Source organism: Rutilus rutilus, assembly GCF_951802725.1.
Source record: "Rutilus rutilus genome assembly, chromosome: 5".
Lineage (NCBI taxonomy): Eukaryota > Metazoa > Chordata > Actinopteri > Cypriniformes > Leuciscidae > Rutilus > Rutilus rutilus.
Window position 1 is genome coordinate 24,267,518 of NC_140213.1, and position 22,584 is coordinate 24,290,101.

A 22,584-nucleotide genomic window follows, 5' to 3' on the forward strand; every position below is an offset into this window, starting at 1 on the left:
GTGTACTAAGCATGCTAGAAACATACTAAACATGCTAGCAACTACTATATATACCTCCTTAAATGCACATTGCCCAACCATGCTCTGTCTTCCTAAAGCCACCGAGTGACGATGGCACGAGTGCGAGGGCTCTTTCATCGCTGCTTGCAGCTTTAATTTTATTTTTGGTTTTATTTGCCCTTTCTACATAAGAGATTCAGACCTCATTGATATGACTGAAAAACATTCTTTAAATTCTCAAAAAATCATAATGAAGAAAAGTATGTGATAATGTAATAACCCTATGGCCACAAGATATTGTTTTGAAATAAATTACTTTTTTTTTTACTTTTTTTTGCGAGTAATTAATTTTTACTTGAAAATATTATATTCTTATATATGACGTATGAGGCATCACTGTGTCACATAACTGGACAAAAAAGTATGATTCATTGCAGAATGAATTTTCTGATATTTCCTATCAGTTTTATACTTATGTTTCTGGTTACATGAATGAATAATCACATTACAAGTGTTAGAATATTATAAAGCAATGTTGTATGTTTTATTTTATGGTATTGAACTCAGAAATATGCTGAATGAACTGCACATAATTATGCATCTGTTTGGCGAATATGTGTAATTATAATGTCAATGTTTAGTATAAAACAGAAAACATATAACAAAATGTAACATGAAATTCAAGATGTTTTTTACAATAATTGCACAATATACCAAACTTATTTGTCCATACAGCACTGTCACGCTTAAGCGTAGTCAAACAGGAACAAGATGAAAACAAAATATAATAAACAGGCTTTATTAACAAGGGAAAACATGAACAAACTCAGCGTGTGTTAACGAGAACTGACCAAAAGAACTGAAACACAGCAACTTATATACAAAGGAAAACAAGGGTAATTAAGGAGGAACACCTGTGGTGATTAATGAATCTCCAATGCAACTCATACTTAGCGGAAAACCAAACAAAGGGAAACAGGAACTAATGAATAAAATCGAAAAGTCCATGAAAACAAAACTAATAGAACATAACTGTTACAAGTACAAACGTGTAAATACATTTATGTCGGGGTGAGAGCTGACACAGTAAAATCACAGCCATGTGTGATATCTAATAATGAATGATATAAGCGTGTCTTATTGGACTTTTGTTGATACTTTACCCATTAAATGTTTTTTGGTATTCTGCTCTGGCCTAAATAAAATAATGAAACACTTAGGAGCAAAAATACAAAGAATCAGACCAAAGCTTGAAGCTAAAATGGCAAATATCTCCACAGCTACAGTAAATTTCCCTGGAGAGCTGACATAAGCTGGAACAAATGTGATCCAAACAGCACAGAATATGAGCATGCTGAATGTGATGAATTTAGCCTCATTGAAGTTATCAGGCAGCTTTCGGGCCAGAAAAGCTAAAATAAAGCAAAGAAAAGCTAGGAGGCCAATATAACCCAGTACAGCCCAGAAACCAATAGCTGATCCTAAACTGCATTCTAAAATAATCTTTTCTTTGTAGTGTTGCATATTATTGTAAGGAAAAGGTGGGGACATTTTTAACCAAAGCACACATATAAGAATCTGTACAAGAGTGAAACCAAAAACACTGAGTCTCTGTTGTGCAGGCCCAAACCATTTCATAACATTACTTCCTGGAAGTGTAGCCTTGAAGGCCATTAACACCACTATTGTTTTTCCGAGAACACAAGAGATACAGAGGACAAAAGTTATACCAAATGCTGTGTGGCGCAACATACAGGACCACTCAGTGGGCCGACCAATGAAAGTAAGTGAACAGAGAAAACATAGAGTCAATGAGAAGAGCAGCAGAAAGCTCAGCTCTGAGTTGTTGGCTCTTACTATTGGAGATGCCATGTTTTTGTAGAACACTAGAGTAATGCTCAAAGCCAGTAAAAAGCCCGCAATAGAGAAAGCAGCCAGGATAATCCCAAGGATCTCATTCCAAGAGAGAAACTCCACTGGTTTAGAAAGACACTTGTCCTTCTCAATATTAGGCCAGTCCTCAGGTAAGCATTTGTGACAATCTAAAGAATCTGTAAAATAAAAACATAAAATAAAAAGAATCAGTGCTCAACAGTCATGTATGAGCCACAGGAATAAGAGAGATTCTTATGGAGCGAATTATGTGCCATAATTAAACAAACAAATCCAGCATTTTGCAAACAAACTCGATCTACTTCGCAAAGGAAAACTCAACTCGCAAACAAACTCGATCTGCTTTGCAAAGGAAAACGTCTCGGTTACGTATGGTAACCCTCGTTCCCTGAGTCCAGGGAACGGAGACGCCTCGTCGGGGGAGTTCCCCTGATGAATTGGGATCACGCTAGGGAGACCAATTGCCTTCGAGTGAATTAAACGAGCCAATGAACATTGGCATGCAAGACTTGCATTCCGCGGCCCGCCTACCAGTGCGGGTATAAGGCGGAAGCAAGCGCATACACAAACGCTTTTCGCTGAGGAGCCGAACGGTGTCCAGTCCTCCGCGAAGGTACAGCAGCATGGCGACGGGACGAGGCGTCTCCGTTCCCTGGACTCAGGGAACGAGGGTTACCATACGTAACCGAGACGTTCCCTTTCGTCAGCAGGGAACTCCGACACCTCGTCGGGGGAGTTCCCCTGACGAATTGGGATCCCTACCAAAACGCCATGGTGCTGGCCCCTTCCAGCGCCCAGCTAAGCTACAGCCCTGCAGCAGTTTCCAGAAATTTTGCGGGAGCTAGCTAGGGAATCACACTGCTGTTCCGCAAGACCCAATCAGTGGATATTGGATAACACTGGGAAAGCGTGCCCGACCCCAAGGAAATAATAGGGGGGGGGGGGGGGGAACGCTGCGGAAGCTGAGGCAGCCTAGAGGAAGGCCCTCAAATACACACATGTACTAACCACGTAGGGTAGTGAAACATATGGCAGTCCATGAAGGTAGTCCCAGTCCGGAGGAGTGAGGAGCGTACTCAACAGGGACGACAGAATGAGTCTGTCAAGGGGAAGACACGGCTGAACTGCACGTGGCAATCACGGGTCGCCGCAGGGACCACTGGAAAAAGCACCCAGTCTACTAGCAACTCCTTACTGAAGGTAGCAGACCTGGTGCCGGGCGGTCCGCAACGCCTGGCACCGTAGGGGGTGATGGAGGAACTCACGAGGTTAGCCGTTTGTTGGGTAACCAACGGAGCAAGAAGACGCACGTATCCGTTCACGGAATGGCGTCGCAAGCCGACACACCTATTCCCTCTAATTATTGGCCGTAGCAAGTACTCGGGAGGAAAAAGGTTCCACACGTAGGCTATAAAACCTAGCGAACGTGTTCGGTGTCGCCCAGCCCGCAGCTCTAAAAATGTCTGTTAGCGAGGCGCCTTATGCCAGAGCCCAGGAAGCGGCAAACTAGTGGAGTGAGCCCGCAACCTGGGTGGGCAGGGCTCACCCTGGGACTCATAAGCCCTGGTGATAGCATCCACTAGCCAGTGGGCTAACCTCTGCTTGGAGACAGCCTTCCCCTTCTGCTGGCCTCCGTAACAAACAAAGAGCTGATCTGAGGTCCTGAAGCTTTGCGTTCTGTCTATATAAACCCGGAGGGCCCGGACGGGACAGAGAAAAGCTAGGGCTGGGTCTGCCTCCTCCTGGGGCAGCGCTTGCAGGTTCACTACCTGGTCCGCGAAGGGAGTGGTAGGAACCTTGGGCACATATCCGAGCTGGGGTCTCAATATAGCATGAGAAAGGCCAGGCCCGAACTCTAGGCACGATTCGTCGACCGAAAAAGCCTGCAGATCCCCTACCCTCTTGAAGGATGCCAATGCTAACAGGAGCGCTGTCTTAATGGACAGGAAATTAAGCTCAACTGTCGGCAAAGGCTCAAAGGAAGGACTTTGGAGTGTTTTAAGCACTAAAGTTAAGTCCCAAGAGGGTACAGGGTGCAAATCGTGAGGTGGATTTAGCCTCCTAGCACCCTTAAGGAATCTGATGACCAGGTCGTGCTTCCCCACAGACTTACCTTCAACTACATCGTGATGTGCAGCTATTGCGGCAACATACACCTTGAGGGTGGAGGGAGACAGCCTTCGCTCCAACCCCTCTTGTAGGAAGGAGAGCACGACTCTGATCGGGCAAGTTCGTGGGTTCTCCCGGTGGGAAGAACACCAGCCGATGAACAGGTTCCACTTCAGAGCGTAGAGGCGCCTCGTAGAGGGGGCTCTAGCTGAAGAGATGGTGTCCACCACTGACTGTGGCAGGCCATCTAGAACCTCCGCGTCCCGTCCAGGGACCAGACATGGAGTTTCCAGAGGTATGGACGCAGGTGCCACAGAGTGCCCCGTCTCTGAGAAGTAGGTCCTTCCTCAGAGGAATCGGCCAAGGAGGGGCTGTCGCGAGGAGCATGAGTTCTGGGAACCAAGTCCGGGTTGGCCAATACAGGGCCACCAAAAGGACCTGCTCCTTGTCCTCCCTGACCTTGCACAGGGTCTGTGCAAGAAGGCTCACTGGGGGAAACGCATATTTGCGTAAGTCCCGGGGCCAGCTGTGTGCCAGGGCATCCGTGCCGAGAGTTCCTTCGGTTAGGGAGTAATACCACTGGCAATGGGTCGTGTCCGGAGAGGCAAACAGGTCTACCTGTGCGGCTCCGAAGATTCGCCAAATCAGCTGGACCACCTGGGGATGGAGTCGCCATACTCCCGGAAGGGGACGCTGACGTGAAAGCTCGTCGGCCACACAATTGAACTCCCCTGGGACATGAACGGCACGAAGCGACCTCAGATGCTTCTGACTCCATAGGAGGAGGTGGGAGGCGAGTCGCGACATACGACGGGAGCGCAGACCACCTTGTCGGTTGATGTACGCAACGGTCGCAGTGTTGTCCGTACGGACCAGTACGTGCTTGTGTTTGAGAAGCCCCTTGAGGCGACACAGGGCTAAGTGTACTGCTTGCAACTCTAGGCAGTTGATGTGCCAATGCAGCTGGGGCCCCACCCACAGACCCGAGACTGCATGCCCTTTGTACGTGGCCCCCCAACCCTTGGCAGAAGCATCTGTGAACACCACAGCATGCCTGGAAACCTGGACTAGGGGCACTCCGGCCCGTAGAAACACAGGATCCGACCAAGGGATGAAGGTTTGGCGACAGTGCGGGGTGACTTTGACCCGGAACGTGCCGCTCTGCCACGCCCACCTCGGGACTCGATCGCGAAGCCAGTGCTGGAGCGGTCTCATATGCAACAGACCGAGCGGCGTTACTGCGGCTGCGGCTGCCATATGCCCCAGGAGCCTCTGAAACTGTTTCAGTGGAACCGCTGACTTGCCTCGAAAAAACTTGAGGCAGTTGAGCACCGACTGGACGCGTTCCTCCGTGAGGCGCGCAGTCTGAGCGACCGAGTCCAGTTCCATACCGAGATAAGAGATCCTCTGCACGGGGCAGAGTTTGCTCTTCTCCCAGTTGACCTGAAGCCCCAACTGGCTGAGGTGCCGGAGCACCATGTCCCTGTGCTCGCACAACACATCTCGCGAGTGTGCCAGAATGAGCCAGTCGTCGAGATAGTTGAGAATGCGAACGCCTTGTTCTCTCATGGGAACAATGGCCGCCTCCGCGACTTTCGTGAAGACACGGGGCGACAGGGCCAGCCCAAAGGGTAGGACCTTGTACTGATATGCTCGACCCTCGAAAGCAAACCGAAGAAATGGTCTGTGTCGGGGAAGAATCGAGACATGAAAGTACGCGTCCTTCAGGACGATCGTTGCAAACCAATCCCGGGGACGGATGCATTCGAAAATGCGTTTCTGCGTGAGCATCTTGAACGGGAGCTTGTGCAGGGCCCGATTCAATACTCGCAGATCCAGGATTGGCCGTAACCCACCGCCTTTCTTGGGTACAATGAAGTAAGGGCTGTAGAACCCTGACCTCATCTCGGCTGGAGGGACCGGCTAGATCGCGTCCTTCGCCAGCAGGGCGTCGATCTCTTTCCGCAAGACAGGAGCATCCACCGGACGCACATGGGTGAAGTGGATGCCCCTGAACTTGGGACGCCGGCGTGCAAACTGAATTGCATAGCCGAGCCGGATGGTGCGGATGAACCAGCGCGACGGCCTCAAGAGCCCAAACCAGGCTCCGAGAAACCGCCGCAACGAGCCCACCCGCACCACCGGCGTACCCGCGGAGGGGCAGCGAGGTGGAAGGCAGGGACACGGCTCCGGTGGCATTGCAGCGGCCGAGAGCGGGGTCAGGGTGTGTACTTGGACAACACCTACCTGCTTCCACCGGGGGACAGACGGCAGAGAAGACCCGAGAGTGTTCTACTGCGGGCTGTCGCCTGGCGAAGGAAGGGGAGGAGACGAGGAGCGAGGCCCAAGGGCGGCTGCTGGTCTCCGAGCCTTCCCGCCCAGCGGCAGACAGGAGTGACGTGACCGAGGTGGCGGCACGCACTGCCATTCTGACCCTCTCGAACGGAGGAGACTGGCCTTATTTTACTGCCAGTCTCGACCGTAAGGGGAAACGAGGAGCGAGGCCCGGGGGCATCGAGTCCTGGTTTCCTCCTCACCCAGCGAGAGACGAGAGCGACAAGGCCATAGCCCTCACTGTCATCTGAGCGCTGGGGCCCGTGAGTGACTCAGAGGAAGTGGACTGCTCAAACTTTGGGTACCGCTGACTGGATGACCAGCGGCGGAACAGAAACGAAATTCTCCACCCGGCCCTCCTCCGGGGGAAGGAGTGGTGATGACACGCACTCCCGAAGAGCAGAGGTCACATACTCTGGGTCGCTCCTCTCAGGGTCATTTCCCTTCCTTTTGCTGGGGGGAAACGAACTCCGAGCGGGCTGGTTCTGGGGGGCTTCTGGACCACCAGTGTGGACATCGTCTGACCGAAGGCCAGCGCTGTGACTAATCACGGTCAGTCATAAAGCGCAGCTCTACTCCGAGTCAGAACTACCCACGTGCACTGAATGTGCAGGGGTAGTGAGAGAGGAAAAACTTCTGCAGATTTAGGCATGTTTGGCTTGCCATATTGGCACCAAAATGCTTCCATACTGCCAAATTTTTTTACACCCATCCAGGCACTTTAAAACAGCCCAGGAAAGTGTGGCTGTCAAGTCTGAATCTTCAGCATGAGAACACACCATTATAGTAGGAACACAGCATCATTTTCAGAGTATAACAGCCCTCTCTCCGATGTAGCGATCGACATCTGCCCTCCCCTGGGGCCCCGAATGAAATGCTTGGTCCCTCATGAGAAAGACCAGAATCCCATCCGAAAGCCTCAACGGCACACGGCACACTGAGCGGCTCAAGCCCTTACGAGAAAGGGGAGACGAACAACGTGCCGACGTGGTCATGCACTCATGAGAGAACATGAACCACCCACGAACGCAGTCTCAACACACTGATTAGGCATGTGAAACAGTGATCGTGGCCGTCAACCAGGCATGCAAGACAGTGAACGTGGCCATCGTCTCGATGACACACGGCACGCTGGGCGCTCAAGCCTTCAGGCAAGGCGAACAACGCGCCGACGTGGTCATGCTCTCATAAGAAAGCATAAACCACCCACGAACACAGTCTCAGCATGTTTTCAATGCGCTAGAGGAGTGGGAAGCTCGTGAGGGTCTTTCACCTGGCGAGACATTCCGCACTGTAACCCCCAGATCACCAATGCTATTAGCCAAATAGTTCCTTTTCAAAAAAGAGAACTACGATGGGGAATAAGCAAAGGGACTCAACCTCATAGAGGTACACGAGTCTCGATCGCGCATCTAGAGCTCCGAATGACGCGCGTTGGGTTGCCATGACAACCCGCGCTGTCAGCCGGCGCTCGACGGCACACGGCACGCTGAGCGGCTCGAGCCTTTTAAAAAAGGGGAGACGAACAACGTGCCGACGTGGTCATGCACTCCTGAGAGAACATGAACCACCCACGAACGTAGTCCCACACACTGATTAGGTATGTGAAACAATGAACGTGGCCGTCAATGAGGACAGGAAACGATCACATCCAGAAACACACGAGTGAAACGTCATCCTGAAAAGGACGCGATCTTCACTCGTGTTGCTCTTTCAGAAAGAAAATACTCTCTTTATTGTGCTGAAGCACACAGGGACCCAACGCGGCGACACAGCGGGGAAACTGCAAGCCCGCTGTGCGCACTCAACCGTTTACCAGCTGTAAAAACAGCTTTTGAATTAACAGCGTGTAGACGCAGCCGGCAGACAGGAAATCGCGCGGTCGCTGAAACGCCGTCTCACCAACACAGAGAGCTCCCTTCCCGAAACAGCAGACTCGTAGAGCGTAAGATAAATACAATCTTAAAGCTCATTCACTCAGAGAGGACACAATCGGTCGGCTCCGAAGCAAAAAGCGTTTGTGTATGCGCTTGCTTCCGCCTTATACCCGCACTGGTAGGCGGGCCGCGGAATGCAAGTCTTGCATGCCAATGTTCATTGGCTCGTTTAATTCACTCGAAGGCAATTGGTCTCCCTAGCGTGATCCCAATTCGTCAGGGGAACTCCCCCGACGAGGCGTCGGAGTTCCCTGCTGACGAAAGGGAACTAGAACTTGCAAACAAACAGAAAGCAATGTGCAAGTACAAAGGTCAGTTTGAGTGAAAATGCAGTGGATTAACAAATATGTATTGTGTTTCACAAATATAAATAAATGAGCCAAGATAATACTTCACAAATAAATACAAACCATCCTACAAATTGCATGTAACCTTTGAACAAATACCAAATCTAGTGCATACAAATACATATCTGTCTGTTATGATTGTGTGACACTTGGCTTTTTATGACTTGGCGATTTTCTCACAAATGTGTCCAGGCAGATTTTCTCACAAATGCAGTTGAGCAACTTCCTCTTCTAAAACAGTAGATGGCGCTAAACTAGGGGATTCATTTAGCCTAGTCTCCTGGAGAAGCACTGATTTGAAACTTGACCGGTGAACGGGTGTGTTTCTGTCTTATTTGATCTATAATTAACCTTTTTGAGGTTTTCTTTTGCAAAATGTGTATTACATATCTAGACAGATTAGCACTTAGCAATTAACTCTCTCTAGGATAGGGGAATTTATCAAATGAAAGCTCTGCCATCATATGTTGCTTTTTTAAATTTTTGTAAAAACGTTACATTTACTGAACAAGTCTATTTTCTTTTGTTCTCCATAAATTAATGAGAACATTTCATTTAATTGAAAGGAGGGTCCCACTTATTTATTTATTTAGTTGGAATTCAGTCATCTTAACAGTAATACAATAATTAATGAACAAAACAAACAATATAAAATTGTTTCTTAACTTGCCTGTGATGTATGCAGTTCCCAAATTATTATTTTGGACAGACAAATGAAACCCGCCTCTCAATTAAATGAAATGTTCTCATTAATTTATGGAGAACAAAAGAAATAGATTCGTTCAGTGTAGACATAATCACTAATTTAGTCATTTTGCATGCGTCCGATGTAGAAAAAATTTACAAAAAGCAACATATGATGGTAGAGCTTTCAGCTTATAGATTCCCCTATCCTAGAGAGAGTGAATTGCTAAGTGCTAATCTGTCTAGATATGTAATAAACATTTTGCAAAAGAAAACCTCAAAAAGGTTAATTATAGATCAAATGTAACACACCTGTTCACCGGTCATTCAGCTGTAGGCAAAGGCAAGTATTCAAATCAGTGCTTCTCCAGGGAGACTAGTGCTAAATGAATCCCCTAGTTTAGCGCCATCTACTGTTTTAGAAGAGGAAGTTGCTCAACTGCATTTGTGAGAAAATCTGCCTGGACACATTTGTGAGAAAATCTGCCAGGACACATTTGTGAGAAAATCGAGCCGAGAGATCTCACAAAAAGCCAAGTGTCACACAATCATAACAGACAGATATGCATTTGTATGCACTAGATTTGGTATTTGTTCAAAGGTTACATGCAATTTGTAGGATGGTTTGTATTTATTTGTGAAGTATTATCTTGGCTCATTTATTTATATTTGTAAAACACAATACATATTTATTACTCCACTGCATTTTCACTCAAACTGACCTTTGTACTTGCACATTGCTTTCTGTTTGTTTGCGAGTCGAGTTCCCTTTCGAGAGGTCTCTCCTATTGCGCAAGTAGCTTACGCTATGGGAAAACTCCTTTTTTCGAGAATATTGAAGCCTTTTTTTTAAAACGCAGTGTAGCTGCACAGCACACACAGATGAACGGCGAGCATGGTCATTGGCTGTGCTGCGGCAACTGCACGAACCTATGACGGGGCGGCTCAGACGCGTAGTCCAATCAGGGCAACTCGCACCCTGACACGTCAGAGCCCGCCAAGATGGGCGTGGCCAGAGGCTATAAATTGAGCCCATCGTATGTCAAGTTTCTTTAGATTAAAATCTCCTTCAGCGAACCACCACTTCGCTGAACCTACGGATTATTAAACCTTCGCCGCCGTTGAAAAGCATCCAGCGGACCAGCCCCTGCTTCGCAGGCTTGAGGACGCCGGCTTCCTTCGCCGCCTTCTACCGCTGCTTCTGCTGCGCCTATCCGGCGTGCCATATCCTTTTTGCTGTGTGTTCGCCGCTGCGACACATTACTAAAAGAGAAATTTCCTGCGAGTGTTGTTGCAAATGCCTCGCACCACCTGCGCCTCGTGCAGAGGCCAGGCATCGCCACATCCTCTGCACTTCCTGCCTGGGCCAGGACCATGCAGAAGCTGCACTCGCCAAGGGCGGCTGCCCTGAGTGCGACGTGATGGATCTCCCCACACTGCGGGCTCGCCTTGCCGTCTTCACCGGGGACGACCCCGCCGCTTCCGCTCCCTCTTTCCCTTTGCTCGAACCGTGCAAGAAAAAGCACTATTCACAAAGGATGCCTGAGCGGACGGAGACGAGCGATGTCACGCCAGTACATTCCCCGCGTGCCTCGCTCTCTCTGGATGATTCCCCCTCGGCAGTTCAGTTCACACAGGTGGACCAGCGCCCCTCTACGCGAGCGGCAGGTCTCGTCTCCTTCGGAGTATCGGACAACGAGGAGGACAAGGATGACAGCCTTTCTCTAGCTGCATCGGACGATTGGACGGGTTCTTCCGACCCGATACTGTCCACACAGGCCAGCGCGAGGGCAAACCTGGATTCTGAAATAATCCGTGTTCTCTCCAGGTCATGGAAGGCGCCACACTCAGCTCGCCTGAAACATTCCTTTTCCTCGATGCTCTCCTCCGAGGACGGCGCGAAGGAAAAAGGCTATGACGCGATTACTCCCCTCAAAGAGGCCGTGGCCGCTCACCTCTGCCCGCCCACTGCTGCTGGATGGAAGGCTAAAGCCGCTCACCCGTCGAAGCCCTTCCGCACTACTTCAGCTCTCGCCGGTCAAGCTGCATCGGTGCTTCACACAATGGCTGTCCTCCAAGTGTTTCAGGCCAAGCTTCTCCGTTCTATGGATGAGTCTGGACCTGACCCAGAGGCTTTTAAGGATCTACGCAGCGCCACTGACTTGGCTCTGCGAGCCACAAAGTCTACAGCCCAGTCCATCGGCCGCAGCATGGCAAACCTGACTGTTCTCGAGCGACACCTGTGGCTCATGCTGATGGACATGAAGGACGAAGATAAGGCGGCGTTTCTTGACTCGCCTATCTCCACGAGTGGGCTGTTCGGTCCAGCCATCAAAGGGTTCGCCGAACGCTTCACTGAAGCTCAGAAGGCATCGCAGGCTATGCGCCACTTCCTGCCAAAGCGTTCTAGCTCCATGTTGAGCCGCCAGAAGAAGGCGCCACCGCCTCCTCATGTGAAGGCAGCGCCGGCGGTCACTCAGCCCCGGCCAGCGGCTGAAGTTCGTCACCGCTCTCGCTCTGCTACGCGCCGACGTTTCCCTGAGAGGCGGGGACCCCGGCCCAAGATTGCGTTGGACCCCGAGCCTCGCAAGACTTCCTAGCCACAGGAAGAAAAAGGGAGAGTTTGAGTCCCGCCGAGGCCGGACCGATCTCCCCAAAGCTTCTCAAACATTCCCCAGTCCCCTCCTCACAGGCGGCTGGAAATGTCTATATTGCAGTCAATGGGCCGGTTATGAAACCCACACTGCAAACAAACACAGTTTTAACGGTGACACACACAAAGCACGAAAAGAGCCCTTTTCTGTCTGTGTCACTTGTAGGTCACGTGCCCACGATAATGTATACACCCCTACACACAAGCACTGTTCCCACAGTCTCAAACATGTCCCCAGCTCATGCTGGAAGTTTCATAAATGTAGAGCGCGTGTCTACTGTCATGTACGCACCCCTGCACACAAGCACTGTTCCCACAGTCCCAAACACTCCCCCAGCTCAGGCTGGAAGTTTCATAAATGTAGCGCGCGTGCCTGCTTCACAGCACGCACCCCTACACATGAGCATTATCGACTCGACGTTCACTCTCCCCCCAACCAGTGAGGGAGAAACAATAAAAATAGACAGTGTGCCCACTCCTACACATAAAAACTGTTCCCGCATCAGTTTTTCCTTTAACTCATGCGGCAAATATGTCTATGGGTACGCCCGCTCCACAGCGCGCACCCCCGCCGGGTCCCTGACGGCCGGGTCCCTGTCTCACAGCGGCCCGCCCCCAGCCCTTATTCAACCCCTAGCGGTACGGGCCAAAGCCTGGGAAACTATCCCCGACATATACTGTGCGAATACTGAACTACCTCGCCGATTGGCTGGTTATAGCACAATCAGAGGCACAATTATTAACTCACAGATCTTGGATTATCAGCCATCTAGAATGCCTGGGCCTAAAGATCAACTTTTCCAAGAGCACACTATCTCCCAGCCAGAATATCTCCTTTCTGGGGATAGTAATAGACTCTGTGCGAATGAAAGCGCGCCTCTCTTCAGAGCATGCGCTCTCTATTCGGCGCCTAGCGGCATCTTTCAGAGCGGGTGCCCGCGCCCCCCTCAAACGATTCCAGAGGATGCTGGGTCTTCTGGCCTCAGCATCAGTAGCGCTCCAGCTCGGATTACTGCACATGCGCTGGCTAAACTCCAACGCTGGCTAAAGAGCCGTGTCCCAGCTCACGCGTGGCGCTCCGGCCACTTACTGATCAGAGTGAATCACGGCTGCGTCAAAGCCCTGACTCCCTGGAAAGCTATCGACTGGTACCAGTCTGGCGTGAGTTTGGGTGTGATTTCGAGGAGAAAAGTGATCACGACAGAAGCCTCCAACCTAGGTTGGGGAGCCCTCTACGAGGGCAGGCCTGTCTCTGGCCTTTGGTCAAGCCCAGAGAAGCGCCTACACATAAACTGTCTGGAGATGAGAGCTGTCGCGTTAGCGCTCAAAGCCCTGCTTCCATATCTAAAAGACGAACACAACATGGTGGTGGTGTCTTACATAAATCGCCAGGGTGGCCTCAGATCGAACACTTTGCACGCCATGGCCAAGAGTCTCATTCTATGGGCTCAGCACAACCTGCGCTCGCTGAGGGCGACGCATGTGCCAGGCATTCTGAACCAGGATGCGTATATGTTATCCAGAGACAATGTTCCCCCAGGGAATGGTCTCTCCACCCTCTGACGGTTCAACTAATTTGGAGCATCTTTGGCGAGGCAGAGGTCGACCTCTTCGCCTGCTTCAATATTCTCGAGAAAAGGAGTTTTCCCATAGCTTAAGCTACTTACGCAATATTCGTTCCCTCATCTCAGGGAACAGAGGTTACGTTAGTAACCAAGACGGTTTCCTTTGCAAAGCAGATCGAGTTTGTTTGCGAGTCGAGTTTTCCTTTGCGAAGTAGATCGAGTTTGTTTGCAAAATGCTGGATTTGTTTGTTTAATTATGGCACATAATTCGCTCCATAGATTCTAAAACACTGACTACACTGTTTTTTAATGAACAACTCAGAAGGTCAATTACATGATGCTCATTTTTGTCCTATAAGTTAATTTATTTAAAATGTACATTAAAATCTAATTCAAACATACAATGACTTGAATAGCCCTCTTCTATGATGAGCATGTTCTTAAAATTATAACAAATAATTAAAGGAGTCATTAATTGAACATTTTTGACATACAAGAGGATTGAACTATAAGAACATAAGTTCAGAACTTCAGAACTTCATCCAAAAACATCTTTGATTGAAATCAAGCTGACAAAACAACCAATCTTAAAGGGTTAGTTCACCCAAAAATGAAAATTCTGTCAGTAATTACTCACCCTCATGTTGTTCCAACCCCGTAAGACCTTCGTTCATCTTCGGAACACAAATTAAGATATTTTTGATGAAATCTGAGAGCTGGCTCACTCCTCCATAGACTTCTAGGTGACCGAAACTTGCTGGCCCAGAAAATGTATTAAAGAGAAAATATATATAAATATATCAAGCGACGAGAATACTTTTTGTGCGCAAAAACAAACAAAAATAACGACTTTATTCCACTATTCATTTCCTTCTATCTGGGCCTCGAGTTAGTTTACGTAGTGTTTTTGCGCAGCGCGTCTGTGTTACACTTCACCACGTAGGCTCACTATTGGCCGACGCTGGTCATGTGTGTGATGCGTGTGACGCACAACACAGACGCGCTGCGCAAAAACACTACGTAAACTAACTCGAGGCCCAGATAGAAGGAAATGAATAGTAGAATAAAGTCGTTATTTTTGTTTGTTTTTGCGCACAAAAAGTATTCTCGTCGCTTGATATACTTAAGATTGAGCCACTGTAGTCACTTGGACTATATTAACGATCTCTTTAATACATTTTATGGGCCAGCAGGTTTCGGTCACCTAGAAGTCTATGGAGGAGTGAGCCAGCTCTCAGATTTCATAAAAAATATCTTAATTTGTGTTCCGAAGATGAACGAAGGTCTTACGGGGTTGGAACAACATGAGGGTGAGTAATTACTGACAGAATTTTCATTTTTGGGTGAACTAACCCTTTAACATTACCTTTCAAAGAATTTTAATGTAAGGAAAGGGGCGGTTTATTTTCAACTATGTGATTGTGGCAGTAAGATTATTTGTTTTATACATTTCACTATGGATTATTTGGTGTGATTGGCTACAATGCTCATTGCTGCAACCTTTTATGCAGTGAGAGTTGATCTAAATATGATGCTGTATCAGTACTTGCACAATTAGTTAAACCTGGCAGCTGTAAAAACAGTAAAAAAAAAAAAAAAAACACAAGTAAAAGTTTTCAAAAGAGTTTCACATAGTTACTTAATGTGCAAAGATGTTACCCAGTCATAAGAGTGCATTTACACTGTAGTCTTAAAAGAGTCAACTACCTTTAAAGGGTTAGTTCACCCAAATTTTTTCAATGTGACATTGTATCCCACATTTCTGACTTTTTCTCAGAATTCTGAGTTTATATCTTGCAATTCAGACTTATAAACATGCAATTGTGTGCTATAAAGTCCGAATTGTAAGATATAAACTCACAATTCTGAGATTATGATCTTGCACATCTGACTTTTTTCTTACAAAAAGGTAATTGAGAGTTTAAATCTTGCGATCCTAACTTTATAATTCGCAATTGCAAGAAAAAAGTCAGAATTGTAAGATAAAAAGTTGCAATTACCTTTTTAAATTTGTGTATTTTTTACATTTTTGTATTCTGTGGCAGAAACAACCTTCTACAGAGAGCTAAAATCAAAGTAGAAAAAAATCTTTCTAAATTATTAGGTTTTGATGCAGAAATGCTACTTATAGTATAAGTGCACCTGAGGAAACATTATAAATAAATAAAAACTGTACAAGTCTCTTAATGATGTTTATAAATTAATTCATGATATTTAATTTATTCTTGAAAAATATATTTTATGTTTTTGAAAATAAAGATTATGTATAATCACATGTATTAAAGGTGTAAAGGATATATCATTATTTTTTACTTGATGGTTGTTTTATTATTTATTATCTTTAAAAAATAATATAAAAATGTTATGGTATAAATTATTTTATAACACATATTTTACAGTGCCTTTGTTATACATGTACTTACTGTAGAAATAAAGGTAAAGTATGAATAATTACAAGCATATAATCCTAAACCAAATCCAAACCTTTAGTACGCATGTTTTTAATTAATATTACTCAGCTTTTAATTGTATAAATACACTGTAACATGGAAGCTTGTTTCTGCCACAAAATAATAATAAAAAATTGTCTTTTTATTTCACAATTCTTTTTTTGTCTAAATTGTAAGTTTACATCTTGCAATTCTGACTTTTTATCTCAGAATTGCGTGATATAAAGTCGCAATTGCGAGTTATATAGTCAGAATTGCGTGATATAAAGTCGCAATTGCGTGTTATAAAGTCAGAATTGCGTGATATAAAGTCACAATTGCGAGATATAAACTCAACTTTTTATATCTCACAATGAGAAAGAAGATATAAATATAAATGAGATATAAACTCGCTATTGTGAGAAAAAATGTCAGAATTGTGAGTTTATATCTCATAATTCTGACTTTATTTCTCGAAATTCTGACTTTATAACTCGCAATTGCGAGACTCACAATTCTGAGAAAAAAGTCAGAATTGCAAGATGTGAACTCACGTTTGTGAGATAAAAAATCTGCAATTATCTTTTAAAATGTTTTATTCTGTGGCGGAAACAAGCTTCCATAGGACACCTTAATAATAAATAAAGTGTAGCCAAATATTTCTAAGAACTTTGCATGTATTTTAAACTAGATCTTTAAAACATTTTTAAACTATAATTTTCTTTATCTTAACTCTCATATAAGCATTGACCCAGTAGTATGTATGATCAATTCAAGAATATTCAGACAAATACCTGTCTCATTGCTGATCTCTCCATCAGCACAGTTAATGCAGTCATAACAGCAGACAGGTCTTCCCTTTTTCACAGCCTTCCTAGAACCTGGAGGACAGCTCTCACTGCACACAGACACAGGCACCTGCAGGAGGCAGAAACACAGAGTATCAAGGTAAAAAATGAACCAAGCTACTACATATTATTTATAATTATTTAAAATGTAATTCAGGGATAGGCCAATTCAGTCTTGGAGGGTCACTGTGTTGCAGAGTTTAGCTACAACCCTGATAAAAACGGTATCTTTCTAGTAATCCTAAAGACATTGATTAGCTTGTTCAGGTGTGTTTGATTAGGGTTTGAACTAAACTCTGCCATAGAGTGGCCCACCAGGACGGAAGCTGCCCATCCTTGATGTATATAGACAACATTATAGATATATACGTTATAGACAACACATTGTAGCTATACCTTTTCACTGCCATCATACCAAATGATAGTTCTGCTTAGACTGAATTCTTTGCCTTTAGGCTGCGATCCATCATATTGACCCACTGTCACAAAATGAACTGAACCGTCTCCCTGAAGCTGCCAATTCACAAGTTCATAGGTGGCCACGGGGTCTCCATTGGTATCAAACGAAACAGAATAATTATTTTTGGTGAAGTTGACTCGCTTGAGCTGATCAAAAACCTGAATGAAGGGCATGAAAAACTCAAGATTGATGTAATTTGCTGAATAATCAGTATACTGAAATATTGGGTGTGGTTAGGCCCTATATATTTTATAGCAGGCCTACACAAAGTAAAGGAAGATTGTATTAAGATTTTTTTAAACGTAAGTATAGTACAAAGAAAACTTACCTTACGGGGCTCAATTTTGATGTTTTTGTCACAACGTTTTTCGTCACATACAATGCCATGTAGGGCATGAGCTATAGCATATGTGGCTTTGTACACCATGTTAGTGATCCTCAACTGGGACGTGTCTGTATACGGGTTCTGTAATGCGCGCAGGTCCTCTGTGCCATCACATGCTGTCATACCAGTAGAAGAACCTGTCTGGTGTTTTAGACTACAGCTAAATGAGTTTTCCCAGAATTCTGTAAGCAGGGAAAATGTCAGCGCCTGCTCTGGAGACAAGTCAAGTAAAAAGTTTCGAAATCCCGGGATAACAGACCGCGGGATTGCAAAACCCACAGCACCGATAAACAAATTAAACCGCAGCATTTGTGGATCTGTAACCCACGCCTCACTGCCAATCCACTGCATCGGAGGAGGAGGCTGCTGACTCAGCTCTTCTAAGAGAAATCTCATGTCACCTGCGGCCACAAAGGCAACTATTACACGAGCCGTTGATTTGCGAATGACATCAGCGACTCTTTTCAGTTTACTGTGCGACTGGGTCCTGTAGTAGGCCTCAGAATACTCCACACAGATTCCCTCCTCCGCCGCAGCCTTCAGAAATGATGCCATGCCATTGTTCCCGTAGTCTGAATCACTGCGCACAGCCCCGATCCACATCCATCCGAAGCGCTTGACCATCCGTGCCAATGTGGCAGCTTGATGGTGATCGCTGGGGATGGTCCTGAAGAAAGTAGGATACTGCCGCTTGTCACTGAGACACGCGCATGTTGCGTAATGACTCACCTAAAGTGCAGAGTGAAGAAGAAGAAAACACAGGTTTACAATATTATTTTTCTTTAACAGCGCCAACATTTGTTTTCCTACAAGTTTTATAGAAGAACAAGAAAAAGCACCTGTGGAATTCCAAAAGAACCGAAAAGTCTTGAAGTGGTTATAGCCGCAGTTGAACCAGATTCTCCGACTAGTGCAAGAACTGCTGCTGATTTTGCACAGGAATCAGTGTCGTTAAATACCAGATCTTGTCCGTTGGCAAGTTGAAATGCTACTTTCATTACCATTGGCACAGAGGCACAAGAGTCATATATATGGTACCCTAATGTGATGCCCGGTAAGAGATCGGAGCTGTTGTTTATCTCTTGGATGGCGAACTGTAAGACACGAGCAAAACGCAACTCTCTGAAGTCCATGCTGTTGAAGAGCACAGATGGAAAAACTATATTATAATAACTTGTTATTAAATTTAAACACCTATGTGAACGTTTTGCTTCTTATATATTCACATTAACTCAATTTACATAAAAAAGACAATTATGAACATTATTTCAGCACAATCAATTTAGCCCATTCAACCCTGTTCTGTTAAGGACTGTATACTTTTGTCGAACTCTAACCTGCCACTGCACTCCAGTGGTTGTGGCCGTCTAGTATAGGTGTGCTTCTCTGTCCTTAGATAGTAATGAAAGGTGAAAGCCCCTCCAATGATGAAGTCTCCATCCTTGAAGAGAGCAGGGGGCTGAGGGTCACCTTCTAGGATGCATGTGCCTAAATTAACCCCACACACAGCAGGAACAAGTCTGGTAACACACACCACTGTCAATAAAAGTTTAACATGCATTTCTCCTGCTAGACAAGCAGCCACTCCAAATGTGAGGTCAACATTAATCCTTGTTTTATATATCCACCAACCATCCGGGGGGGGGGGGGGGGGGGGGGGGGGGGGGGTGTTTGTTTTAAAATTGATCTGACGTTTCCTTTATTTTTAAGATGTCTGTCTTATCTATTTCAGACATGTTTCAGTGACACAGAAATACTGTGAAGCATTCTGTAAATGCACCCATAAATCACATTGAATAAATGTAGCAAACGGTTGTTTAAACTTTAGTTTTTCTTCTATAAATATTTAAATAATAATAATCTGTCCCTTCCCGTGCACAGTCATACGCCAAAATAGAAACTACAGTGATTAAGAACATTTGGTAAATTTCACTACAAGACATTTGACCGGGATCATGTCTGCATGATCATAGAATGATGTTTGAGAGAATAGGTGAGTGACACAATATATTCCTCCCATGTGAAAGATTTGTATTTTAAAATGTTCTCTTTTAATAGTCATGTGGCTCGTTTCACAGACAAGTCTTAAGGCTAGTCCCAGACTAAAATGTATATATGAGCTGTTTTAACTGAAAGAAACTTGCTCTGACAATATGTCAGTGCCATTGTTTTGTCTCAAGATTCACACCATAAAAGTTTTTTTTTATTTTTATTTTTTATGGCACATTTATAAAAGCTACTTAAATGTCATAATTGAACTAAGGCCTCAGCCTGGCTTAATCTAATCCTTGTCTGTGAAACCAGGCCTTAAATCTTTAATCATTTTTAAGCTCAAAAACATATTGAATGAAGTACACAATTGTATGCATTACCTTATACATTAGCATGTGTAATTATAAAACTGTATCAATGCATATTCATTTGAATTTCTTTTTTGTTCTAAACTGTTTTTGCAACAATTGTATAACAATTGTATAACATACCATACATATTTCTGCATATATCACATCCATATGTCAACATTTAGATCAGTGGTGTAAGAGCTGAAACTTTAAAATCATGTCTTATATCTATTATTAAACATTTGGCATGGGAGCTGTGTTCGTCTCAGATGGCTTTTGATGGTACTTTACCCATTAAATGTTTTTTGATATTCTGCTCTGGCCTAAATTCATGAGTACTCCCCCTGTGGTAGGAATAGTTCGAAAAGTGTGGAGAAGAGGTGCTGGAGGGATGCTGATAAACTGTCCAGAAACAGAGGTAAATCTGCTGTTATGCTCTCCACTCGTGTTAATTATGTTAATTATCTGAACATGCTCTATGAGGTGCCCCTAGGGACATTATTCAGAATTACCATGCATATGCATATACATGTACTTTTCCTCTCACATACACATATGAAAACACAACTGAAACGCTCTCATACATACATCTGAAAATATTACGCTCACACACAACTGAAATGCTCACACACATACAAGTGAAATGCTTTTACAAACACAACTGAAAAGCATTTCAGTATGTTGTATGCAAGCATTTCAGTTGTGTGTGTGAGAGCATTTCAGTTGTGTGTGTGTGTGAGTGTTTCAGTTGAAACGGAAGCACATTTCAGCTGAAACGGAAGGTGGTTAAAGTCCCCACTCCAGTCCAGCTGGTGGCAGTAGTGCACCTCAAGACGAAGAACTAGAAGCTGTTGAAAGAAAGCATGGTAAACTAGCGCAAGTTGGCAATAAATTCACAGATTCGAACTTCCTGGGTCAATAACTTGTGAGCTAAACGTTGTTACTCTTTTTAATCGTAGTAATGTAGACAAGCAGCTACAACCTTATTTTCCTCAAAACGAGCCTTCCCTCACAGTGGACAAAATACATTGAACTCTAGGCGCAGGCAGTAGACTGCCCTACAAATATACTGATTGGCTCATATACTGATTGGCTTCATCACTGTCTCCTCTCCACCAGTAAGCTGGTGTGTGTGGTGGGCGTTCTGGCGCAATATGGCTGCCGTCGCATCATCCAAGTGGATGCTGCACATTGGTGGTGGTTGAGGAGATTCCCCCATCTATGTAAAGCGCTTTGAGGTCTCAGAAAAAGCGCTATATAAATGTAACGAATTATTATTATTATTAAAGGCAAAAGACCTTAAGTCGCTACAGTGTGGAACTGAGAAAAATGACTTTAAAGTTTTTTAGTTGTCCAGCCAAATTAATTATAGGTAGGAAACTGGAAATCTGGCAATTAAATGGTTTAGTAATGAAAATTATCTACATAAAAAAATCTTGAGCTCAAACTTGACCTTTGACCCCAATTTTGAAGTTACTGTACTCTGCCTTTGTATTGTCTGCAAAAAGTCATACCAAGGCAAAAGGCAGTAACTTCAAATTTATCAATATTTGATTGCTGATCACCATTTACAAAATCATTATAGTAACACCAGTATTGTGTTTTATGGTTTGTTTGTGTATATGTTATTTAAGGTTGGGTCTGTAAAGCACTTCGAACAACTCGTGTTGTTTTAAAATGTGCTTTAGAAATAAAATGATTGATTGATTGATTGATTATTTTGGATGATTTACAATTACTTTTAGCCATCTACTTATTGCTATCCTCTGATTTGGTTGCACACTGATGGCATTATTAATTAATTAGACATGACACAATACCCCCATAGCAGTAAAGAGTATCTTGTGTGTAAGTAAAACTAACAGGTTGACTGCAGAGAGGTGACACTGAATCATATGAATACATACAAGATAAGCATATTTAGTATATAAGCATATTTAGTATATAAGCATATTTTAGCATATTTAGTGCAGTCACATAGGCCGAGGTGAACTCTGCTGCTCTTCGCCCTGCCGTGCCCTCATGCCAGACCACAGAGATGGTGTTTTTTTGTTTTTGTTTTCTTGCCTACAGAGGCAAAGGTCTCATGGAATGCCACGATGCGTTTTGTGAAGATTGATGTTTTCAAACCAGGCATATGAGGTAACATGATGACTTTTTGAAGGTCCACACTCTTCACCAATGTGTCCTCTGGCCAGTCCTTCTCTGCATCAGCCTGGTATATTATTCGGCTCTGCACGGCAGACTCTTTATGTCCACGCCACCTCTGGCACTGCAAGCAGTCCATGTCATGGCCATCCCCATCATGGTCATTTTTCATGTGCTGATCCTGCAGTATGCACTCCTCACATTCCTCCTCTCCAAGCTTTGCAAAGCTGATGTTCTTTTGTTTTACAGCTTTGCGGTAGCTTTCATAGGAGCAGCTGTTGCCTTTTCCCAAATAATCAGCATACATGAGCTTGATGTTAATGTCGCTAGGGAGGTAGCGACGATGTGGGGCATGCTCTCTTCGGTAGTGGCTCACTGATGGGTGGAATGATTCAATGTGGTCGTAAAAAGCCTGCATGTCCAGCTTGTTGGATGGTGTATGTCTTCCTC

General features: G+C 45.1%; 1 protein-coding gene across 1 annotated transcript; it reads right to left on the reverse strand.

Annotated features, from left to right (window-relative positions):
- Positions 1 to 1,137: 1,137 nt before the first annotated feature.
- LOC311290418 (extracellular calcium-sensing receptor-like) lies at positions 1,138 to 18,777 on the reverse strand (the record flags this gene model as incomplete). The annotated part of the gene is made up of 5 exons (XM_084408872.1): positions 1,138 to 2,051; positions 16,746 to 16,869; positions 17,196 to 17,417; positions 17,588 to 18,373; positions 18,484 to 18,777. The coding sequence occupies 5 exons, from the start codon at positions 18,775 to 18,777 to the stop codon at positions 1,138 to 1,140; spliced, it is 2,340 nt and encodes a 779-aa protein (XP_084264998.1).
- Positions 18,778 to 22,584: the final 3,807 nt, after the last annotated feature.